Source organism: Oryctolagus cuniculus, chromosome 4 (assembly GCF_051225735.1).
Source record: "Oryctolagus cuniculus isolate XC-2025 breed Fujian yellow rabbit chromosome 4, ASM5122573v1, whole genome shotgun sequence".
Taxonomy (NCBI): Eukaryota; Metazoa; Chordata; class Mammalia; order Lagomorpha; family Leporidae; genus Oryctolagus; species Oryctolagus cuniculus.
The window spans coordinates 64,191,339-64,214,923 of NC_142870.1; the positions used below are offsets into that span (position 1 = coordinate 64,191,339).

General features: G+C 36.2%; 1 protein-coding gene across 2 annotated transcripts in view; it reads right to left on the minus strand.

The window, feature by feature from the left end:
• CIP2A (cellular inhibitor of PP2A) overlaps positions 1-23,585 on the minus strand; it is a 45,021-nt gene that overhangs the window by 18,270 nt on the left and 3,166 nt on the right. The window contains exons 2-12 of one of the 2 annotated variants that reach the window (XM_002716717.6): positions 23,027-23,174; positions 20,184-20,296; positions 19,337-19,431; positions 18,399-18,495; positions 15,850-15,972; positions 15,557-15,702; positions 10,493-10,568; positions 4,886-5,104; positions 3,550-3,709; positions 2,131-2,272; positions 461-560 (exon numbers count right to left, since the gene is read on the minus strand). In XM_002716717.6, the coding sequence (XP_002716763.2) occupies positions 461-560; positions 2,131-2,272; positions 3,550-3,709; positions 4,886-5,104; positions 10,493-10,568; positions 15,557-15,702; positions 15,850-15,972; positions 18,399-18,495; positions 19,337-19,431; positions 20,184-20,296; positions 23,027-23,174 (1,419 nt within the window). The remainder of the gene's footprint in view (positions 1-460; positions 561-2,130; positions 2,273-3,549; positions 3,710-4,885; positions 5,105-10,492; positions 10,569-15,556; positions 15,703-15,849; positions 15,973-18,398; positions 18,496-19,336; positions 19,432-20,183; positions 20,297-23,026; positions 23,175-23,585) is intronic. The other variant, XM_089330741.1, reaches the window with a different exon arrangement.

A 23,585-nucleotide genomic window follows, 5' to 3' on the forward strand; every position in this document is an offset into this window, starting at 1 on the left:
CTGCCAGGATCAGCGCGGTGCGCCGGCTGCAGCGGCGGCCATTGGAGGGTGAACCAACGGCAAAGGAAGACCTTTCTCTCTCTGTCTCTCTCTCTCACTGTCCACTCTGCCTGTCAAAAAAAAAAAAAAAAAAAAAAAAAAAAGAAAATTACATCTTTAAATTATATTAGTTATAATTTTTGTATTTTGACATCTAGAACTCTTATTCAGGTACTACAAATATTACAATAGAGAAGCCTTAGAATCAAAAGTAATTATGTTCAATTCCTGAGAAACTATATAAAATAACCATCCATTAAGACTACTATAATACTAAAGACAATCAACAACCTTAAACTTTATCATCATGGCCAATTCTAAGAGAAACGTCCTCTCAAGGTTAAAAATATTAAAACAGAAATATGTATCAGAAAGCACTTATGTATAAATAAACTTCAGTGTTTAAAGAATTTAAACTCACCTGAAGGATTTTATAAAAGCTTACTTCCATACCAGGAACCAACTGTTTAAGTTTGTTCATCAAATCAAGAGTTTTCAAAATTACATCAGCAGCAAGTTTACTTAAAAAAAAAAAATCAGATTTAAATTAGGTAGCTTAAAAATTTCTTAGGGTTTTTGTCCATTTTTTTAAAGAGAATAAAAAACAACAACCTTTGTTTGTTAAAACTCAATAACACCTAAGTATTATTTCACTGCGAAGTAAAAATATCATAGAGATCAATATACTCATAATTTAAGACACAAAGAGAACTGGTACCAACAGTCTAATTCTCAGTAATTTTCCCCCTACTCTTAAATATCAACATTCTTCAACTTTCTGCTTCACTTTAGTGGTCTTGAAACATGACGCATTCAATTCTTAGCTTTGTCATTGAAAGATACAGGGTAACTTTAGGCAATGTGGAATACCAAAAACATAGGGAAGGATTACAAGGCCATGTTCTCTACTTGTAACTATAAAGGAATATACAGAAGAGATATTCCTTGTTCTCGAGCAGCAGAATAGTGGACATAATCACTGGCTAGCACTCAGTAGGTTTTCAATTAAGATTTATTTGATGGACTTTGTTAATAAGAGAGGCATAAAAGAATTACTTGTTACTTCCAGCAACAAATCTACCTTTACTATAATCACTAGCATGTTAAGAAAGAAAAATGGGCTTTATTATTAAGAAATCTTCTGCAGTGGGCTGATTTCTTTGTAATAAAACTATACCCATGGGGGCCATTGCTGTGGCACAGCAGGTTAAAGACCTGGCCTGAAGCACCAGCATCTCATATGGTCGCTGGTTCTAGCCCCGGCTGCTCCTCTTCTGACCCAGTTCTCTGCTATGGCCTGGGATAGCAGTAGAAGATGGCCTGACTCCTTACGCCCTTGCACCCACGTGGGAGATCCAGAAGAAGCTCCTGGCTTCAGATTGGCACAGCTCCGGCCGTTGTGGACATTTGGGGAGTGAACCAGCGGGTGAAAGACCTTTCTCTCTGTCTCTACCTCCCTCTGTAACTCTTTCAAATAAATAAAATAAATCTTTAAAAAAAAAAAAAACATATATATGTTTTGCCATTCTTTTCATTTAAAAATGTAAAATTAAAAGAACAAAAAAATTTAATTAAAGCAGCTCTAGAAGAGGTATGTTCAGGACTCTTAGATAATCACAATAAATTAAAACATGGAGTAGGCATTCAGCTTGGAACACTCCACATCAGAGAGACTCGTTCCAGGGCTAGCTCCTTCACTTCTATAACAGTTTCCTGCTAAGGCACACCCTCAGAGGCAGCAGATGATGGCACAAATACTTAGGATACTACTGCCCATGTGGGAAACCCTAGTTGAATTCTTGGCTTCAGGCTTCGACATTTAAGAAGTGAATCAGCAGGTAGGATTTTTCTTTCAAAAATAGAAGACAAAATAAACCTAAACATTGAAAAATCACAACTATTAATACTTTATTTCAGAAGCAATCTATGAAAAATTAAATTACAATTTTTCATTTTTAAAATATTTGTCAGTTCTTTGCTATACCTTGAGTTAAGAGAACATATCCATGCATAATCTCTCCAAGATGAAAATCACATTTTTTAATTTTTACTGCCTTTGACCATTATGTCTTTTTGATTTCGTATACTCACCATAATTCAGAATCTGCAACCTTTGTTCCAAACCCCAAATCGATCTTGCCATATGTAAACTGTTGTTCTATCAAAGTGGTACACTTGATGGTAGTCAGAATTTTTGCAATATGCATTTTCAGAGTATCATCTCCACAAAGAGGTTAGGTTTTGTTAAGATACACAAACAAAAAATTTTCCAAATACTTTGTATAATAATTTGTAACATTCAAGATAACTTCATAAAAATTGGCTCATCACTGCAATCCAGTATTATTACTTTTATACTAGCTCAATGGTACATTAGAAAACCAGAGGTCAAAACATTTAAATGACTGGTAAGTGCCAAGAGTTGGACTGCCCTAAACATTCCTCATTCTAATGTAAAACAAAAAATGAATGTTTTTCCATTGAATGCTCATTTTTTCTGTTAACAGGTATGACAACAGTTCAATAACTGCCAAATTAAGGAATGTTATTTTCTCATATTTTATAAACCATAAATTAATTTATCTATTATTCAATGAGACAAGACCTCACTAAATTAATTACAACTATCTTTAAGGTCAAGCAAAGTAAATCACAGTCTCAATAGCAGTGATTCTCAACTTTGGCTGCATGTTAGAATCACCTAGGTAGTATACAAATGCATACATTTATGAAGGCTTTCATTTTTAAATGGCATGCACCACAAAAAAAATCCGACAAAAATATCAATAATTCTATCAGTACTTCTTTATCTAATATACACTTTCCCAAAGAACAACACAAATAATTATCCATGGACAGCAATTGGCATCAAAAGTGAAAGAAGGCACCAGATTTATAGCCTAACGGGTAAAGCTGCCACCTGCAATACTAGTATCCCATATTGGCACCTGTTTGTGTTCCAGCTGCTCTACTTCCAATCCAGCTCCCTGCTAATGGTCTGGGAATAGCAACAGAAGATATTCCAAGTGCTTTGGCCCTGACACTCATGTGGGAGACCTAGAAGCTCCTGGCTTCTGACTTCCACATTTTGTGGCCATCCAGGAGTAAATCAGAAAATGCAGGCTCTCTCTGCATCTCCCTTTCTCCCTAACTCTAAATAAATAAATAAATCTTTAAAACAAACAAACAAAAAGGGTAACAAGGAGTAAGGACCAATCATTTTAGAACATACCTCCAGATCTCAAACTGTGATAAAACCGTTCAACCCAGGTTTAAAACATATTTCTTAAAATGTGCTTCAACTTAAAGTTTTACACAGAAAAACAAGAAAAATAAAGGCAATTTTGAAAAAGTTAAGATTTTTTTCTCTATAGTTTAAATTGTAGTTCAACAATTCTGAATACATGAGCATGAAAAGTAAAAAGAATTATAAATAAGGACAAAATGCAGTAAGCATGATCATGGGAAAAAAGTTTTTATAGTCTTCACGTTTATGATTGTAAAGGATATTTAATAAAACTTCAATGGCCTTGACCATCCTTTCACATTTTTTTCTTATTAAGGCCTCATCTAGATTTTGTTCTGTGAACTGAAGCTGATCAAGAATTGTTGGCAGCAGAAGGGTCACAAAATGGTCAGCCAAGGAACAGTTAGCAGAGTCTATGACATCCTGGAGAATCAACCATCATGCACAATTAAAAACAAGATGAAAGACAAAATGTAGAAATTATCATCATTAAGTTTAACACGCTCTTTAAATTTCTTATATTCACTTCAGTACTCTATTGGTTCAAGTCTCTTACTACAAATTATTTAAAATTCATCTTTTTAACCAGTTTTGAGAGATATGATGGTTTTTCTCAAAAGTAAGGTTTTACAAACAAGACATTTCTAATGGATAATGTGATTTAAAAAGTATTCTAAACTCAAAAGTATTTACTTTAAAAAAATCTTAAATCTTCAACATGTAAGAACATTAAATGATATTTGTTTTAATAGTCCCCAACCACAAATAATTTCCATTAAGAATCACATAAACTGATGTAAAATAAGATCATTAACAGTCAAGACCAAGATAAAATAATTTGTGCATAACAACTTTTAATGCATATATAAAGACACTTAGAAGGTAAGTTTATTTTGGTGCATAAAGACACAAGCTTACTAATCTGACAGAAAGGATGCAATGGGCTAACTTGAACAACACTAATGCTTAGGTTATACATGCAAAGACATAATATGCAATTTCCTTGAACTTGTTCAAGTATCCTCATACTTAATCATTACGCATATATTTGTGCATAGGATCTAATAATGAGGGGAAATACTTGGAAGGACACTGGGGTAGGCTGAATAAATAAGAAGACAGGGAGAACAGCAGAGAATGGTAAACTGCCCTGGTAGAATTTATGAGAAAGTAAAAACTTTGGTCTGTATGCTAAGTGCCTAGCCACACTGGCTGGTAGTTGCAACTCCATTCAATTTTTGAATATAATATAAATATATTAATGTACTCAACAGCTAATAAAGGGAGTAGACAGAAACTATTGAGATGGAGAGACAATATGTGACTATTGCAAGTATACAATAACAAATCATAAGAATCTTGCCAATACCTCTACTTATATAGAAATGAGTTTTATAAGCTCTTTGGTGAAATAAGTAAAATATTAATAGATGTGACTGTCAGAAAATTCAGTAAGTGAGAAGGAATCTAGTTTGACTATTATTAATAAATGAGAAGTTTTAACAAAATGCATCAATACTTGGAAGTTTACTATGAATCTTTTTGAAACCAAATTAATGGAGAGTCATGAAAGCAAAAATTTGTTAACCAATCTATTACCTCAAATATTTCCTTGAACAATTCCAATGCTAAAACAGAACAGGTTTCTGATCCATCCAAAGGCTGGCTTAACCAACGAAGTAAAGCCACGTTAGGTTCTAAACATTTAGACCGGCTTCCCAGAATGGAGTTGCCAGATGGTGACTGTTCAAACATCATCTGAGTGAGCACATGGCGAAGCTGAGTCACTGAACAGAAGGCAAGAAGTAATTCTAAAACCTGTGCAATATAAAGTCTTCATTAAATGTCAACTTAAACTTCCATATACAAAGCAAGCATATGATGAAGCTGAAAATGCCATATTTTAAAAAATATACTCTAAGACAAAAATTAAAAGTAGCTTCCAAGTTTTCTTCCAGTTTTATTTTTTCAAATGTGTTGACTACTTTCCAGAAGGTTACAGAGAAATTTGTTAATGGTGCTTTCCTATGATAGGCATGAATGTGAGACTCACAGAGGTAAGGGTAAGTTCAACTAATGGATATTCCTTCTATAGTTCTTAATTAACAATACAAACATGTTTTCTTATTTAAAGTAACAAAAAAGAAATTAATATAATAAAATAAAAATTAAGAATACTTGCTATAACTCTAAGATTCGACAACCACTATAAAGCATACTGTAGAATCAGATAAAGAAGTGGCTCCCAAAGTCTACAGGAATAGGCAACCTGTTTTCTGCCAAGAGCCCCCTGGATTTTTATAATACACTTCAAGGGTCACACAAAATTATCAACTTAAAAAATTAGCCTGTTATACAGATTAACTGAATTTCAAGTCCCACCTAAGGTTGCCTTGGTAGGGCCAGACCAAATGATTTTAGCAGGGCCTGACTTTCCCCACTCCTCCTCAAAACCTTACTATGTTTGTACACTGCAACATCATCACACTTAGCTCACCCTTTACATTTGTATCTACAGTTTCTTTTATTTTTTAAAAGATTTATTTTATTATTTTATTTATTTGAAAGACAGTTACAGAAAGAGAGGAAGAAACACAAAAAGAGAGAGAGAGAGAGAGGTCTTCCATCCACTGGTTCACTCCCCAAATGGCCACAATGGCCAGAACTGAACTGATCGGAAGCCAGAACCAGGAGCTTCCTGTAGGTCTCCCACATGAGCGCAGGGGACCAAGGACTTGCGCCATCCTCTGCTGCTTTCCCAGGTACATTAGCAGATAGCTGGATAGGAAGTAGAGCAGCTAGGACTTGAACTGGTGCTCACAGGGGATGTGGGTGCTGGAGGCAGGGGCTTTAACCCACTGCACCATAGCACTGACCCTTACAGCTTGTCTTATACTGATATTTCTGCATTTGGTGTTGAGGTAGGGGTAAAGATTCATTTTTTCAAACATGGATATTCAACTGACCCAGTGTCACTTACTGAAATGATATTTTTAAGACTCCGTTGTTATCAATCAGGAGACTATATACAATTTGCTTTGGAAGGTTTTTATTATTGTAAATTATACTAACTCTATACTTTATACTATATGATATTTGGTAGTGTAAGTGATCTAACTGTTCTTTTTCAGGATAGCCATGGACACTGGCATATCATAAATTCTGTGATCAGCTTTTCAATTTCTACATACCAACATTGATAAAAAAAAAAAAACACTAAAACCTGCTGAGTTTTGATTGACTTCATTGGAAACTTTTTCAACCAATAAAGTGAGTATATTTGTACTTACTTACATCTTGAATTTCTCTCAATGTTTTCAGGGTGGAAGCCTTGCATATGTTCTGACAGCCATGTCCTCTAAGATTTTGATATTTTAAAATATCAGTATATAGTATCAATTAATTTTTTTCATTTTCTGTATTACCAGGATATGTTTATACATATCTATCCTTATAAACAATTTGCTAAATAAATTCATTTGGTTTTAATTATTTCTATAGATTTATCTAATTATCACAATAATGTAATGGGAATACTGGGTTTTATTTCTTCACTTCTAATTCCCATACTTGTCATTCATTTCTTTTGCCTCATTGGGCTGGTTAGGACCACCAAAACTATGCTGAACACAACTAGTGGTAAAAGACACTCTTTTCTTATTCCTAATTTAGAAGAAAACTTCCAATAATTTGATAGTAAGAATGCTGATGAGAACAAGCATTGACCCAGCAGGTAAGACTGCCCCATATCCTACATCTGAGTTCCTGGGTTCAATTCTCAGTTCTGGCTCCTGACTCCAGCTTCCTGCCAATACAGACCCTAGAAGGCAGCAGAAATGACACAAATAATTGGGTATCTTCAATTTATTTGGGAGACCTGTACTGTGTCCTGAACTCCTGGCTTTGCCTAGGCCAGCCTCAGCCATTGTGGGCATTTGTGGAGTGAACAAGAGGATGGGACCTCTCCTCCTATTTTTACCTCTCAAAGAAAAAAATTAGAAAAAGAAAGATGATGCAGATTTTTGGTAGTTACTCTATCAGAGAACAGAAGTTTCTGCCTACTCCTAGTTTGCCAATCTTTACCATGAATTGGTACAAAATTTATCAACTGCTTACTTTGCCTTTGATGTGATGACAATCTGATTTTTCTGCTCTTTTATACTAATGTGAGAAATTAATTCTCAAACGGTAAACAACCCTTGCATTCTTAGGATAAACCTCATCTGGCAATGAAACATGACTGTTTTTATACATCATTGGGTTTGATTTCATAATATCTGGGCTTAATTTTTACAATTATGTTCATATAAGATATTGACTTTATTTTTGTTTAAAGATTTATTTTAATTATTTGAAAGACAGAGTTACAGAGAGAGGCAGAGACAGAGAGAGAGGTCTTCCATCCGCTGGTGCACCCCCCAGATGCCCACAATGGCCGGAACTGCGCTGATCCGAAGCTGGGAGCCAGGAGCTTCCTCCAGGTCTCCCACATGGGTGCAGGGGCTCAAGGACTTGGGCCATCCTCCACTGCTTTCCCAGGCCATAGCAGAGAGCTGGTTTGGAAGAGGAGCAGCCAGGACTAGGACGAGCACCCATATGGGATGCCAGTGCTTCAGGCCAGGTTGTTAACCTGCTGCGACACAGCGCTGGCCCCTTGACATTACTTTTCATTTCTTATAGTGTACTTGACAGGTTTTGTTTCTGAGGTTACACTAGCCTTATAATCAGACATGCTTGTACAATATTGTATATGAAAAAAAATTCAACTATTTTATTTCCCAAACCAACACTGTTTTGGCTTTCACTGCTTCCCCACTTCTATATATCATAATGAAGTATTTTTATGACTAACTTATCCACTGTCTTTTGGGTTTTCTGACACTTCTGGAATGCTTCTACTCCCTTGCCCTATCTGAACGCCTAAATTTCCTGCTACGTCAGTATTTTATTAGATTATTAGATTTTTTCCCCCCTTCTTGTATGCCTTTTTATTCCAAAAAGCTTTATTGACACTTATATTACAAATTCCTAGTCATGCAGTCAAGATTTATTTAGATTTTATATAGATATTAGCTTTTGGTTGCATGGAAAAAGGCATTTTGGACATTCTGGGGTTCAAACAAATAGCATATATTATCAGAGTACTTCTAGTGAAATAAGTGAGTCCCAAAAGGACAAAAACTGTATGTTTTCTTGATCTGTGGTAACTAATAGAGCACCTAAAAGGCAATTTATAGAAGTGAAACTGACACTTGGAGATGTCATGACTTTGAACAGTCTCTGTCTCAACTGTGAAGGAACAGTTTTTTTCTTTTTTCATATTATTTGTTGAACTCTTAGTATAGGGTTTAATCTTACATGTATAAAGTGAATTGAAAACAGATCTTAGTGAAAAATAAGAATAGTAGTAAGAGAGAGAGAAGATAGAAGGGTGGGAATGCAGGAGGGAGGGCGGGTAGACCCGACTCCCAGGGTCTGTGTGGTGACTCCACGCCTCCTGCCCCCACCACACTCCTCCTCTCAGAAACGAATCCACTGCAACATTGTTGAGAAATCAACTGGGTAGGAAGAATCACTAAGTTCCTAAAGTTGTATTTATGAAATACATGAAGTTTGTACACCTTAAATTAAAGGTTTCTGGGGTGGAAAGTATTATCAAAGTAGTTCATCTGAAAAAAATACTGCAGAGGGACAATGGCAAGCAGTAAACAAACAGAAAACACTGTTGTGCAACAAACATGGTACTATTTGAACTCCTCTATCATCTTCTGGATTAACTTTACAAATGATTAGCTCAAACCCATTCTAATGGTCATCTATAAAATCCTATAGGAGAGGGGCTGGTCTTGTGGCATAACGAGTAAAGCTGCTGCCTTTGATGCCTGCATCTCATTTGGGTGCCAGTTGGTGTACTGGCTGCTCTCCACTTCCAGTCCAGTTCCCCGTTAATGGCCTGGGAAAAGTAGCATAAGCTAGCCCAGGTGTCTGGGCCCCTGCCACCTATGCTGGAAACCTGGATGAAGCTCCTGGTTTCCTCCTGGTGCAGCCCTGGCCAATGCAGTCACCTGGAGAGTGAATCAGCAAATGGAAGTTCTCTGTAACTGTTTCAAATAAATAAATAAATCTTTAAAACAAGCAATCAACAAAACCTGTAAGACAAAATCTGTCCTGGAATACAAACCCTACTTCACACCAGACACAAGAATCCATTTTAACTGGTTATAGATCTATAAACCAAAGTTAGAATACTATGAAACTTTTAGATGAAACATTAAGTGTCCAATTTGTTGACTTTTGAGTAGGCCAAGAGTTCTTAAATGGAATTTAAAAAGCACTAATCATACTATTGGATTGATAACTAAGCTACATTAAAATTAAGACATTATTAAGTGAGTGAAAAAGCAACTTACAAGAAGAAAATATATATAGATTCCAAAATGGACTATGTATATGTGAGTGGTATATATAAATGAGCAAGGTGAGTGACAAATTAAAAAATGACCAAGAAATGAATAAGTCCATAAACAAAGAATATATGAAAATGACTAATGAATATGTGCAAAGACATTACATTTTACTGATTATTAATGAAATACAAATCTAAAACATAATATAATACTACTCTGCAACTATCACAAGGCTAAAATAAAAAAGAATAACAAAATCTTCATACACTGGTATAACCAACTCCTTTGAAAAACTGTTTTACAGTGTCTTCTGAACATATGTAAACTCTGTGACAGGGCAATTTCAGTTCTAGGTAAAGAGCCAAGATAGGCCTCTCCATAAGCCCACGAAAAGACACATCAAACATGGTAATACAGGATTCTCCATAGCAGCCAAAATCCATCCAAAAAAGGACTAACTATATGAAACGCAACTTAAGCTTGCAACATACCATTGACCAAAAGTATCTAGACACAAAATATATATGATTTATTTACATAAATCCAAAACCAGAAAAAAAAGTGTCATTAGCAGTCAGTATGGTTGTTACCCTTGGTAAAGGTAAGGGGATAGGTAAGGGTAGGGACTGACTAAAAGGGAACATGTGGAAGGTTCTACATCAGTCATGTTCTACTTCCTGATTTGGACACTGGTTGCATGACTGTATAAGTTTGTAAAAATTCAGAGAGCTATGCACATAGATTTTTCTGTACATAATAATTTTTACAGTTTAAAACAAAATGTCATGCTTTTACCTACCTTTGAAGAAGAGTCAGGATCCTTCCCATTAAGAAGACTTAATACTTGATTAAGACATGAAGAAAAGTGTTCATACCTAGATTTAAAAGTATATGAAAAACACTCATGTAATGCTTAGATAATAACTTAAAAAAACTGATACAGCAAAAAGAATTTATCTACAAGGTGAACACAAAATTTAAGAGTATTTTCTTTCATCTATTTTCCTATTTGGGCTTCTAATACAGAATACAGTCTTGATAAAGTTTAAATAGGTGGTCCTCAATCCAACCAAAGTTGAAAAGACATTTAACACACCTAACCTATTGAACACCAGTTTAAAAGTACAGTATACTATACAGTATCAGCTGTTTACCCATGATTTCGTGGCTGACCAGCAGCTGTGGTGGTTGAGAGTTATTATACCACCTATCTCTGGCCTAGGTAAAAATTAAAACTCAAAATTCAAAGTATAGTTGCTATTGAATACATATGGTTTTTGCACCAATGGAAAGTGAAAAACCATAACTTAAACCATTGTAAGTTGGGGACCATCAGTACTTAAAACTTGGAACCTATATCTTACCGCTATGATACATATGGATTGGTCCTTTCATTTGAAACAGATTGACTCATCTGGTATTAAAATATCAGAGAAATTTTAGGACCTCAATAGCTTTAAAAAAAAGATTGTGTTCAAATAAATATGCTAATAAATCATATGACCATTTATTTACATATAGCCTCTAAAATGGCCACACATGAAATTTGGCTTTATAGATTTAGAAGGGGCAGTAACCATTTTATACAACTCTAAGAGGTCCCACACCAGAGCAGTACCACTCATATTCTATTTGAGTACATTCTAGATTAGGGAAAATTATAACCTGTTGGGAAGCTCATGGTCTAAAAATGGAGGCAGGAAAAAGTAAGTAATATAAGGCGAAATAAAATATAATGCTATGATGGATGATGGATGCTTTAGAACAGAGGATGTGTATCAAGTCTAGACAAGGCATGACAGCCCTAATCAGGTGAGACTTCCAGGACTTGAGTTTTAAAAAGAATAAACAGGACATAAGGCATATAAGTGAGAAAGCATTCCAGATTTCCAGAGGAAATACTATTGAAAAAACCGCAGTTCATATATGAAATGGCATCTCTAGCAAGTTGGAGTTTCTGTTTATTGGTTGAAGCGATTTGACAAAATAGGTTAAGAAAAGATCAGGAGGTCTTTGATAAAAATTTCGATAATCATTTTGAATGCAAACAGAGATCATATTTTTTAAAAAAGATTTACTTTTTTGAAAGAGAGAAAGAGATCTTCCATCTGCTGGTTCACTCCCCAAGTGGCCTCAATGGTCCCCTGGGAGGGGGCCTCCTGCAAGAGGCTGGATCCAGGAGCCAGGAGCCTGGAACTCCACTCTGGTCACCCACATGGATCACCGGGGCATTTTCCACTTCCTTTACAGATGAATTGGCAGGGATCTGGAACTGGCAGTCATATGGGATGCCAGCATTGTAAGCAGCGCTTAACTCGGTGTGCCATAAAGCAGGCCCCTGATACTATGGATTGTAAGAAGTGCATACAGTTGAAGGAAAAGTTGAAATTGGGCATACTTATAAATAAAAGGAAACGATCACTTAAGTGGAAAGTAATCAATAGGGGAAACTGAAGATAGGACAAAATGAGACTTAATGCATAGAACAGTAAGGTATGTTTATGAGTGAAACATGATAAAACTAAGAACTGGTAATAACATAGGTAAGTTTTTCTTTAGGCAGATTGGAAGAATCCAACTAGATGGGATTCCTTCATTTTTCTATATGTGAAACAAAGAAAAAGTTTATCATCTGTGTGATTAATGGCAAGAGGAAATAATAAAAGGCTGTAAGAGGCATTGTAGGAAATGGGAAAGAAAGGTGACTAAGAATAAAATAAAAGGTTTAATCCAGATAAAATTGTGTGGTTTTCTCAAGCTTTGACCAGGAACCTGTGCATTAGACTTTAGAACAAAATCAGGATTGGTAGTTTGCTAAATAGCACAGCAGAAAAAAGAGGATTTGCTAGAAGTGATTCTGGGGTTTTAGGTTAGATAAAGAAAATAGATAATGAAACTAAGAGTTACACAATAAGTGATTAACTAGTCTTTTACTGATGCTAAATCAATTATCTTTCCATCTCCTTATTCTGTTTACTATGAAACAGTTAAAAATAAACACTATCTGGCAGCAAGAATGGATATGCAGAAATGCTCCCTTTTCCATAGTTTTGCTTTCAATGGTTTCAGTTACCTTTGCTCAACTCTTGGCCAAAAATATTAAAAAGAAAATTCTAGAGACAAGCAGTTCATTCCTTTTAAATTGCACACTATTCTGAGTAACATAATGAAATCTTGTGCCATGCTACATCCTACTCTGTTCACTTGGGATATGAATCAAAGTACATATGCTGCCCACCCATAAATTCTTATTTAGCCACTTTGGTTACCACACTTTAACAGTATTCTGGCACTTGTGTTCAACACTTAGTTCACAAAATAGTTGCCCTATGCCCAACAGTGAGGGTGGCAACTAAGATATGCTAAAGAGAAGCGATAAAAATCTTCTTTTTTAAGTGGATAGGTGAAAGTTCACTACCTATAAAGGAAGGAAAAAAAATCACATTCTGAGATTGCTAAGATATAGTAAGAACAAAACTACATGCGAAATTGTGAAGAAAAATTTGTGCCAGTTTTGCTGTCACATCTTAAATTGCAAAAGGGGGTCGGCAATGTAGCATAGTGGGTAAAGATGCCACTTGCAATGCCAGCATCCCATTTGGGCACTAGTTCATGTTTCAGATGCTCCATTTCTGATTTTAGCTCCTGCTAGTGGCCTGGAAAAAGCAGGGGAAGATGGCCCAAACTCTCTGCTGCCTAAGTGGTAGACCTGGTTGAAACCCTTGGCTCCTGGCTTCCGCCTGGCTCAGCCCTGGCTGTTGCAGGCCCTGAGGAGTGAACCATTTCTTTCCCCTTCTTTTTCTGTAACTCTTTCAAATAAATAAATCATTGAAAAAAACATATTACAAAAGAAACGGCCATAGTGCATGACAAGCAATTAGTTAAACTGAAACAGTTATTGCATTTGTGGATGAGAGACATAAATTAAAGAAGGGCTCCAACTAAGAGCAACCTGTTACAACAAAAAGCACTGAGCCTACAGGACAATTTCAAGGGATCACCTGAAATGAGTGATACAGACCTGCTTACTCCATGTATAGGGTTTGTATTACCTTGATGCAGGTATCCACTGGGGATCTTGGGACTTATCTCCAAAATATGAAGGAGGTTTTCGTACCTTAAGAGACTCTTTGTACCTCATGAGACTCTTAAAACATGATGAGGAGGCAAGTGAAGCAAGGGCACTTTGGAAGAAAAAGCTGTCTTATTTACTTCCATTTAAGAGAAGAAAAAGTGAAATGCTAATATGAGTGCTTCCTGGTTGGAAAAAATATTCTTATATGAATAATAATCAATTATGTCCTAGTACAAAAGTTGTTTTTTTTTTTAATTTACTTACTTTCTAGATGTCTGCATTCTGTGTTTCTTAAAGATTAAGGACTATGACATAATATCTTGACACTAATAAGACCTCATTTTCCTCCAGTGACTGACCATAGTAAGGGCTATATAAATGTTTTCTTAGACAGTAATCTAATTTTTGAAGCATTTCAACAATTTCCTAATTAAGGATCACAAAGGAGTTTAGGCAAGAGGAAAATCTAATTTACTTGGAAACCAGTTACCACTTGATTTCAAAATACAAATGATCAAATTACACTGACATAGAAAGGACATAAACACAGGATCTGATTTTACAACATAAAAGGAGCAGATACAAAAAAAAAAATCTCTTTTTTATACAAAATATAAGACAAAGACACACTGACATGATGTTCCTGAAATAAAAATTCTTTAAAAACTTCATAGAAAATTAATAATGTAAAAAAATTATGCATGGGGGACCAGTGCTGTGGCGTAGCAGGTAAAACCACCGCCTGCAGTGTCGGCATCCCATATGGGTGCCCGTTCAAGTCCAGGCTGTTCCACTTCTGATCCAGCTCTCTGCTATCCCTTGGGAAAGCAGTGGAAGATGGCTCAAGTCCTTGAGCCCCTGCACTCACGTGAGAGACCAGGGAGAAGCTCCTGGCTTCACATTCGCACAGCTCCGGCCGTTGCAGCCACTTGAGGAGTGAACCAGAGGATGGAAGACCTCTCTCTCTCTGCCTCTCCTCTCTCTGTGCAACTCTGACTTTCAAATAAATCTTTAAAATAATTATGCATGCATTTTAAAACAATTTTGGGGCCGGCGCCCTGGCTCACTTGGTTAATCCTCTGCCCTCTGCCTGCGACGCCGGCATCCCACATGGGCGCCGAGTTCTAGTCCTGGTTGTTCCTCTTCCAGTCCAGCTCACTGCTGTGGTCCATGAGGGCAGTGGAGTATGGCCCAAGTATGGCCGGAGCTGTGCACTTGCATGAGAGACGAGGAAAAAGCACCTGGCTCCTGGCTTCAGATCGGCGCAGTGCTAGCCATGGCAGCCATTTGGGGAGTGAATCAATGGAAGGAAGACCTTTCTCTCTCTCTCTCTCTCTCTCTCACTGTCTAAAACTCTACCTCTACCTGTCAACTAAATAAAAAAAATTAAAAAACAGTTTTGTGCAAAAATAAATATCTTTTAAATCTGTGTTCCTACCAACTTTCTTTAGTACTCCAATGTTCTGTCAAAGAATTGAAAACTTTTTTTAAAACGGATTAGTCAACATGCCTACATTTTCGAAAATGACACAATCCTACTGATCCAGACAAAAACTGAAATAACCACATGTACCCTTGTTTTACCTTTTACATTTCAGTTCAGGAAAGCAAAAAGAATGGATGTAAAGTAAATCAAAACATTTCAACTTAGTCTTAAATTTGGCCTACAATGAATGGAATCAGTAAAATCCAAAGTTACTATTACCTAAAATGCCATTGTATATGTCACAAACACATCACAGTTTAAAAAAAAAAAAAGGCTTAAAATTTACTCAAGTCAAGTCCTACCTGGTAAGATAATCAGCAATTTTGGGATTCTTAAGGAGATCCATCAGTAGGTCAACTGAATACTTTCTAGTCAGGGTACCATCACCGTTTATGAGAATATTAAATATTAGTTGAAAAGTCTGATGAATGTTTCGAGCATGGAATAGCTTCAAAATGAAATAGGAAAAGAATGTTATCCCAAAATTTTAAGTTGATCACACCAACAAATGCAAAAACCCTTAAAGACTTTTAAAATTTTAGAGACCATATACTTCAAAATTAACTCTATAAGTAGAAAAAAACATCATATTTACCTTTTCACCCACCTCTTCATTTAAAGTCAAACTGGACAATATTGAAAGTGCAAACACAACCACAGTTAAACTACTATGGGCCAAGAAGGATATAAGAGTTCGATAAAGTGATTTCACATTACTCTGAGAAATTAAAAAAAAAAATTAGAATGAAAAATTTTAAGTTTTATATTTCAGTTTACAAACTATATATGGTACACAGTGGCTAAACTTATAATAATAAACATTATGACTTATTTCAGTAAGAAATGATTGACCCTGTTTTTCTAAAAAAATATATTTAAATAGCTGGGGCTAGGTCACAGTGAAGCTAGGAGCCAAGTACTCTATCCTGGTCTCCTATGTGGGTAGTAAGGGCCCAGGTACATAGCCATCATCTGTTTTCCCAGGTGCATTAGAAGGAAGTTGGATGAGAAGTGGCTTAAACCACCATGCCACAACTCCTGCCCATACACTACTTTTTATTAACTTAAATAGCTTTCAGCAGTACTTCTCTGTGTTCTACCTCTATATCCCCCTTGATCTATTAGAATTGACATCCTGATTCATGGCCAAGCAATTATTATTTTAAGCAGACAACACAAAGCAGAAATCCATCTCTCACTTATTTGTGCAACTTCACTAATTTTTTCCTGAAAATGCTCTTTGTTTATAATAATCTCTGAATTTACATTTATCTAGAATCTACATTTCTCCAACATTTATCTTTTAAAATTGACAATCACCAGCCAGCTCCACTCCCAAATCCAGCTTTCTGCTAACATAGACTCAGGGAGGCTGCAATGTTAGCTCAAGTGATTGGATCTATCACCTGCATAGGAGAACTGGATTGAGTTCAAACTTGCTCGTTTAGGGCCCTGGCTGTGGCAGGCATTTGAGGAGTCAGTCAGTAGATGTGAGTTTCCTTTCTCTTTCTACTTCTCACTCAAATAAATAAAATGAAAACACTGGCCTTGTGGCTCAGTGGGTTAAGCTCAATACTATCATTCCACTTGAGCGCCAGTTTGAGTCTTGTCTGCTCCACTTCCAATCCAGCTAACTACTAATTTGCTTGGGAAAGCAGTGGAAGATGGCCCAATTGCTTGGGCCCCAATCAACCATGTGGGAGACCAGGATGGAGTTCTATGCTCCTGGGTTTGGCCTGCCCAGATCTGGAAGAGCTGTCTCTTGCTCTCTCTGTAAGTGTCTTCCAAGTAATAATCTTAAAGAAAGAAATGATGAGGGACACTCATAATCACGTGAAAACCAAGAAAACAGTCAACAAATTAATAAAATTTCTTTTGCGTTACATTTTGGGGGTAGTAGTTAATGGTCACATTTGCTAATTACCATTCAGATTTAAGAGATTATTTGAGGGATTAGCTGGGTTCTCTTGTATCATTAACACTAATAGATACAGGTACAATTTTGGTGAAGAGCAGTTTCTAACTGTGGAATTATTAATATTTACTCTTCATTTGTTTGCTAAATATGAACAGTTCTTTTCAATTTGGAAACTGAAAATATGTCTTTGTGTGCATAAATGTGTGCTATCATACTGATAGCTCTCTCTTCCTTCTCTACAAAACTTTCTGAAACACTCATAGCTCAAAATCAACACCACCTTTAAAGACCAGATCAGGTGCCAGCACTGTGGTACAGTGGGTTAAGCCACTGCTTGCAGAGTGCTGGCTCGAGTCCTGTCTGTTCCACTTGAGATCCAGCTCCCTGTTAATACGCCTGGGAAAACAGCAAAAGATGGCCCTGGTGCAGAGTGCTCAAATGATCAGCCATGAGGGAGGCCAGGAATTCTTGTCTCCTGGCTACAGCCTGGCCTATCCCTGGATGTTGCAGAAATTTGGTAGAAAACAAGCAAATGGAAGATCTATCTATGTCTTTTCCTTTCTCCCTGTTACTCTACCTGCAAAACAATCAATCTAAAATCAAAAAAAAAACCAAAACCAGGTCAGAAAAATCTAGCACTTGGACAAACGAAATATTATTTAACACCAAACAAGTAATTCTGAATATTGTACAGAATGGGAGTTTTTCATAAAGTATCTTAAAGCAAACATGAAATTTCTTGTTGTAATATCTGAAAGTAGATTAAGTTCACTTAGGGGCCTTGACTTATCACAATGACTGGCAATTGACACCAGCACTTACTCAGGACCTTGCTGTGGAGGTACCACTGATTTTGTGGAAACACAATACTGAGGTATACGGGACTCCCAGTGTTATGTTTCCTTTCTATTGCCATGAAATAAGTTAGCAATTCTTGTGTTACTCAATGTGACAAATATTGGGACACCATGGAGAGGGAAAATGTTTACAAATCAAGATTTGTATTAACCCTTAACTTAATCTTCAATACAACATATGTAAAAGCCACAATGCTTCAAAAAAGTGATATGTCAATCTGATTTTTCACTAGCTTGATGGATCACTTGAACAATATTTAAGAATTCTTATTAATTTTTTCAAAGAAATGGAGGGGTAGCATTTTCTTTAAGCATATAATCCACTACAAAACAAGAAATACTTAAAAAAACAACAAAAAAATTTCTTACCAAAGTCTTTATATGTGTTTGAACAGAAAGATTGTGCCGACAAAGATTTGCCAATAATCCTAGACAAGGCATTGTTAATTCATCTTCAGAAGACTGACTGTTATTTTATGTTTTAAAGAAAAATAATAAAAGCAAAGTATTAAATTCATTCTAAGTTAGTCAAAATGATACAGCAACGTACACATGTAAATTTTTACATGCAAAAAAAAAAAAAAACTAATGTGAAGACAGTTAACCTCAGAATAGTGCTATTCACTTTATGGTTTGAAACTAAATTACTCTATTGAACCACATCACAAAAATATGGAATTGTCAGTGGCCTAGTGCTATTTCATCTGTACTATTATCCTATCAAGATCTCACATAAAAGCAAAATGTTTATTTTCAACATATTTTTCCCAAACTTAACTCCTTTCATAAATTTTTTTGAAAATCAAAGCTGCTTTACATCTGATTTTGAAGTCATCTAAGAGGAATAAATAAGAATCACAGTCTCATTCAGTTAAAGTTAGAAAAGTATTCTTCAAGAAAAAGTGTGGGGTTGCAGTTGCGGCATAGGGTGTAGAGCTGCCATTTGCAAAGATGGCATCCCATATGTGTGCTGGTTCTAGTCCCAGCTGCTCCAGTTCCAATTCAGCTCTCTGCTAACGTGCCTGGGAAAGCATCAGAAAACCACCTAAGTGCTTGGAACCCTGTATTTATGTGTGAGACTTGAACGAAGCTCCTGGCTCCTGGTTCTGCTCCAGCCATCATGGCCATCTGGGGAGTGAACCAGAAGATGGAACACCTCTAGCTCTAGCTTTCTGTCTCTCCCTCTTTCTCTGTAGCTCTGCTTTTCAAATAAATAAATACATCTTAAAAAATAAAAAAAGGTCAGCTATATGGTTTTAGTACAAAAATAACAGATTATGCAGTTAAATGTTTGGTTGTATACTCACATATGATCTATCAGGTACATAATTAATTCATCTATATTGGCACCAGAATGGAACATTTTGATGTTATATGTCAACCTCTGCAGAAGTTGAATACACTGAGAATAGGAAAACAATTATGAATATAAACATATAAAAACACACTGCCTTTTCACGAGAATGCACTGCCTTGCAAATTCTGAGTTCGATATCATTTTAGAGGCAGAGGATAGAGCAAAAGCTTTTTTGTTTTCCTTTAATGCAAACAATAATAGGACTACTAATAATCTTAGGGTCCACCTCCTGACTTATACATTCCTATAAATTTTATCTCAAATACAGTATCATCACCAATTATGTTCACTTGTCTTCAACTTGAATGTAGGTTGAAAGACATACCCATCATCAATCCCAAAATAACTTTTTACATTTTACCATGTAAAATTGCATGTCAGTTTAACTGGTGATGTACTCCTGTCTTTATAATTAATACCTCTTTAGATTCAATTAAATATAATCGAAATGAGAGCTTTGAATCTATACTAAATAAGACTTTCTCTATAGCTTTAATTTTTGTATGCTTCCACAACAGAATCACACTTGATGCTAATTCAAATTATTTTAATATGAATAGCTTGCATCCTAAAATAGACATTTGTGTTTATAATGCAAAACATTTTTGCTTCTCTAGAAACATTTCAATAGCAGTGCATGTGTGTGCAACCAGCTCTTACTGGCAAGAACTGTGCCTAATCATGTGGTATTATTCCAGCAAATACATTCTAAGCAGTTTATAATAAATACCATCAATTTTTACCTGAGAATAAGAGAACACGTATTAAGAGAGAGCGTATTATAGGGGAACATATACCTGTAAAAACACAGAATCATTATGGCAAGTGCTACTCCGACAAACCACTCCTGCCAGCACATTATTCAGATTGTATGTATTTTGAAGACAGTCTCTGGTTTCATTGTCCACAGCTGTAGGTTAGAATAGTAAAAGATGTATCATTTTTTCATTTTAAAGATCTATTTATTTATTTGAAAGTCAGAGTTACACAGAGAGAGAAGGAGAGCCAAAGAGAGAGAGAGGTCTTCTATCCACTGGTTCACTCCCCAATTGGCCACAACGGCCAGAGATGCACCAATCTGAAGTCATGAGCCAGGAGATTCTTCTGGGTCTCCCATGTGGGTGCAGGAGCCCAAGGACTTGGGCCATCTTCTACTGCTTTCCCAGGCCATAGCAGAGAGCTGGATCAGAAGTGGGGCAGCCTGGACTGAACCGGTTCCCTTATTGGATGCCAGCCAGTACTGCAGGCGGCAGTCCATCCGCTACGCCACAGTGCCGGCCTCACAAGTATCATTTTTTGATAAGGTCTTCACGAAAAAAATAATCTATCATTAAAAAAATATGATATAACAATTTTATTCCCCAATACCATCTAACTTGGAGATTCATTTCAACACATGGAGTAAATATTAAAAAACTTCCTTTGTGTAGTTGTAGAAATTTGTTAATTAAAAGACTATCACTTGGGGCTGGCATTGTGGCATAGCAGGTAAAGCTGCTGCCTGCAATGCCAACATCCCTTATGGGCATCAGTTCAAGTCCTGGCTATACTACTTCTGATCTAGCTCCCTGCTAATGTGTCTGAGAAAACAGAGGAAGATAGCTCAAGTGATTGGGCCCTTGCATGCTCCTGGCTCCTGATTCCGCCTGGCACAGCCCCAGCCGTTGCAGACAATTGTGAACAGGCAATGGAAAATCTCTGTCTCTCCCTCTCCCTATCTCCCTATCTCTTTCTGACTCTGACTTCCAAATTAAAAAAAAAAAAAAAATCTTCAAAAAAAATGACTATCACTTCAGTTTTTCAATAAACGTAAAATATTTTTAAAAAAGTATAGTAACTAAAAAACTATAGTTTAAATGTACAGAAATTATCACTTAAATTTTTTAAAAATATTTAAATGTTTAAAGTGACAGACACTCTCATTCAAATCATAAGTGCATGTTAGAAGTGGCAGTGCCTTTTCAGAAAGCAATTTAGTCATAGCTATCAAATTAAAAATGACCTTGAAAGTATAGGATTTCATCCAACAGAAATATACTCACATTAGAGCAAATCACATAGAAAGATTCATTGTACTATTGATTCTAACAGCAAAAACTTTAAAAAGTACACATGTTCATCATTAGGGGAATGGCTGAATAAATTGTAGTATCCTTTAATTATGGTACTTAGATGGCCATTAAAAAGAATACTAACATGGTGTTGGCATTGTGACACAGTGGGTTAAGCTACAGCCTCCAACAGGGGCACCGGTTTAAGTCTCAGCTGTTCCACTTCAGATCCAGTTCCCTAATAATGGCCTGGGAAAAGCAGCAGAAATGGCCCAAGTACTTGGGCCTCTACCTCCCATGTGGGAGACCTGGAAGAAGCTCTTGGCTCCTGCATTTGACCTGGCCCAGCCTGGGCTATTGTAGCCATATAGGGAGTGAACCAGTGATACAAGAACTGTCTCTCCCTCTCTCTAACTCTTTCAAATAAATAAATCTTTTAAAAATACTAACATGGAAATTAACACCTGGTGCTCTGCAACATCATTTGTGTTAAGAAACAACCAACTAAAAATCTAAAATGATTTGTTATAACACAGAAAGAGATCAGGGAAGAAACATATCAAATCATTAAAGATTTTATTCTCAAAGGTAGAACTGATGAGGGTTATTTTACTCTATATCTATACTGACTGATTCGATAGCCACTAAGCCAGATAAGGCTATTTAAGTTTAGAGCAATTAAAATGCATTCTAGGGGCCCAGCAGGTTAAGCTACCTGCAGTGCAAGCATCCCATATGGGTGAGTTTGAGTCTTGGCTGCTTCACTTCTGATCCAGCTCCCTGCTAATGAGTTAGCACCTGGGAAAGAGGCAGAGGATGGCCCAAGTGCTTGGGCCCTTGAACTCATGTGGGAGACCCAGAAGAAGCTCCTGGCTCCTGATTTTTGGTTGGCCTAGCTCTGGCTTTTGTGGCCATTTGGGGGAATGAACCTCTCTGGCTCTCTCTCTCTCCCTTTCTCTCTATAACTCTGTTTTTCAAATAACAAATCTTTAAAAAAAGTACTCTGTTAACAAAGAAAGTTCTACCAAACAATGCTACTCTTTATTAACAATGTTGTTATCACTAGTTTTTTTTTTATATTGAGCATATATTGATTTTATAACCACACACAGAACAATCCTCCTACCCTCAAGTCAGGGGAAAGTGGACTATTAAATGAATATTTAAAAACTAAAAATATAGAGAAAAATAAAGAATACAACATTAGTATTTTAACTCTTAAATTCAATGTTTCCTTGATTGGGACCTATTACTGACTTTGAATGATATACTTAACACTGGAATTAAGTATATGTGCAAATATTTTGTTGGCATTTTTTAATGCACAAATAGGACAGCTCTTTCCGAAGTTCATTCTTTTCTGTAGACCACTGAAATTTTGATTTGCTTCAGAATCCTTGGTTCAATAATTAAGAAATATTACATTTAACATGCCCTTCTTTTAAGAGTTTCAAAGTATAAATTCTGAGAAGTTCTGCAATAAAACTTTTGAATGAAAATCATTCCCCAAGAGATTTTATAACTAAATCTGTACTTTGAAAAATACTGAATTTATATATCTTCTAAAAAAAAAGTACTAAATGCATTACCTAGTTGAGATAGCAAACTGATAATACTTAAGATCAGTGAAGCACTTATGTTTGGGTCTTCAAGGAGTTCTACAAGGCAACTTAGGCATTCACTTGGTAATATCTGATTTGATGTAAACAGTCGTGTGAGCTTCTGTCCAGAAATTACCTATAAAACAGTAATCCAAATGTGTTAGTTAAAAGTTGGTGCTATTGTGATTTGGATGTTGAATGTCCCCAGAGGTCCAAATGTTTATGGCTTGGTCACTAGGGTGGTTCTACCATGAGATGCAAAGGATGAGGGACAGTGAGATGTCCTTAACTCACAGGGGGCGTGCCCTCAGAAGGCAGTTCTCATTACAGTTGTACATTTAAGGCTTGTGTATGGTCCCACCCACTCTCTCTCTCTGTTGTGGTTTGAGATGTGACAGTTCACTCCTACATGAGTTCTCACCATATTTTGTCATCTGCTGCCCTCAGTAAATAACACTAATACTATAGGTGGCACTTTTCATCTGCTCCACTACAAATAAAAACTAAATTCTTCTAAAGTGTTAATACCACCTTCTTCCCAATTCAG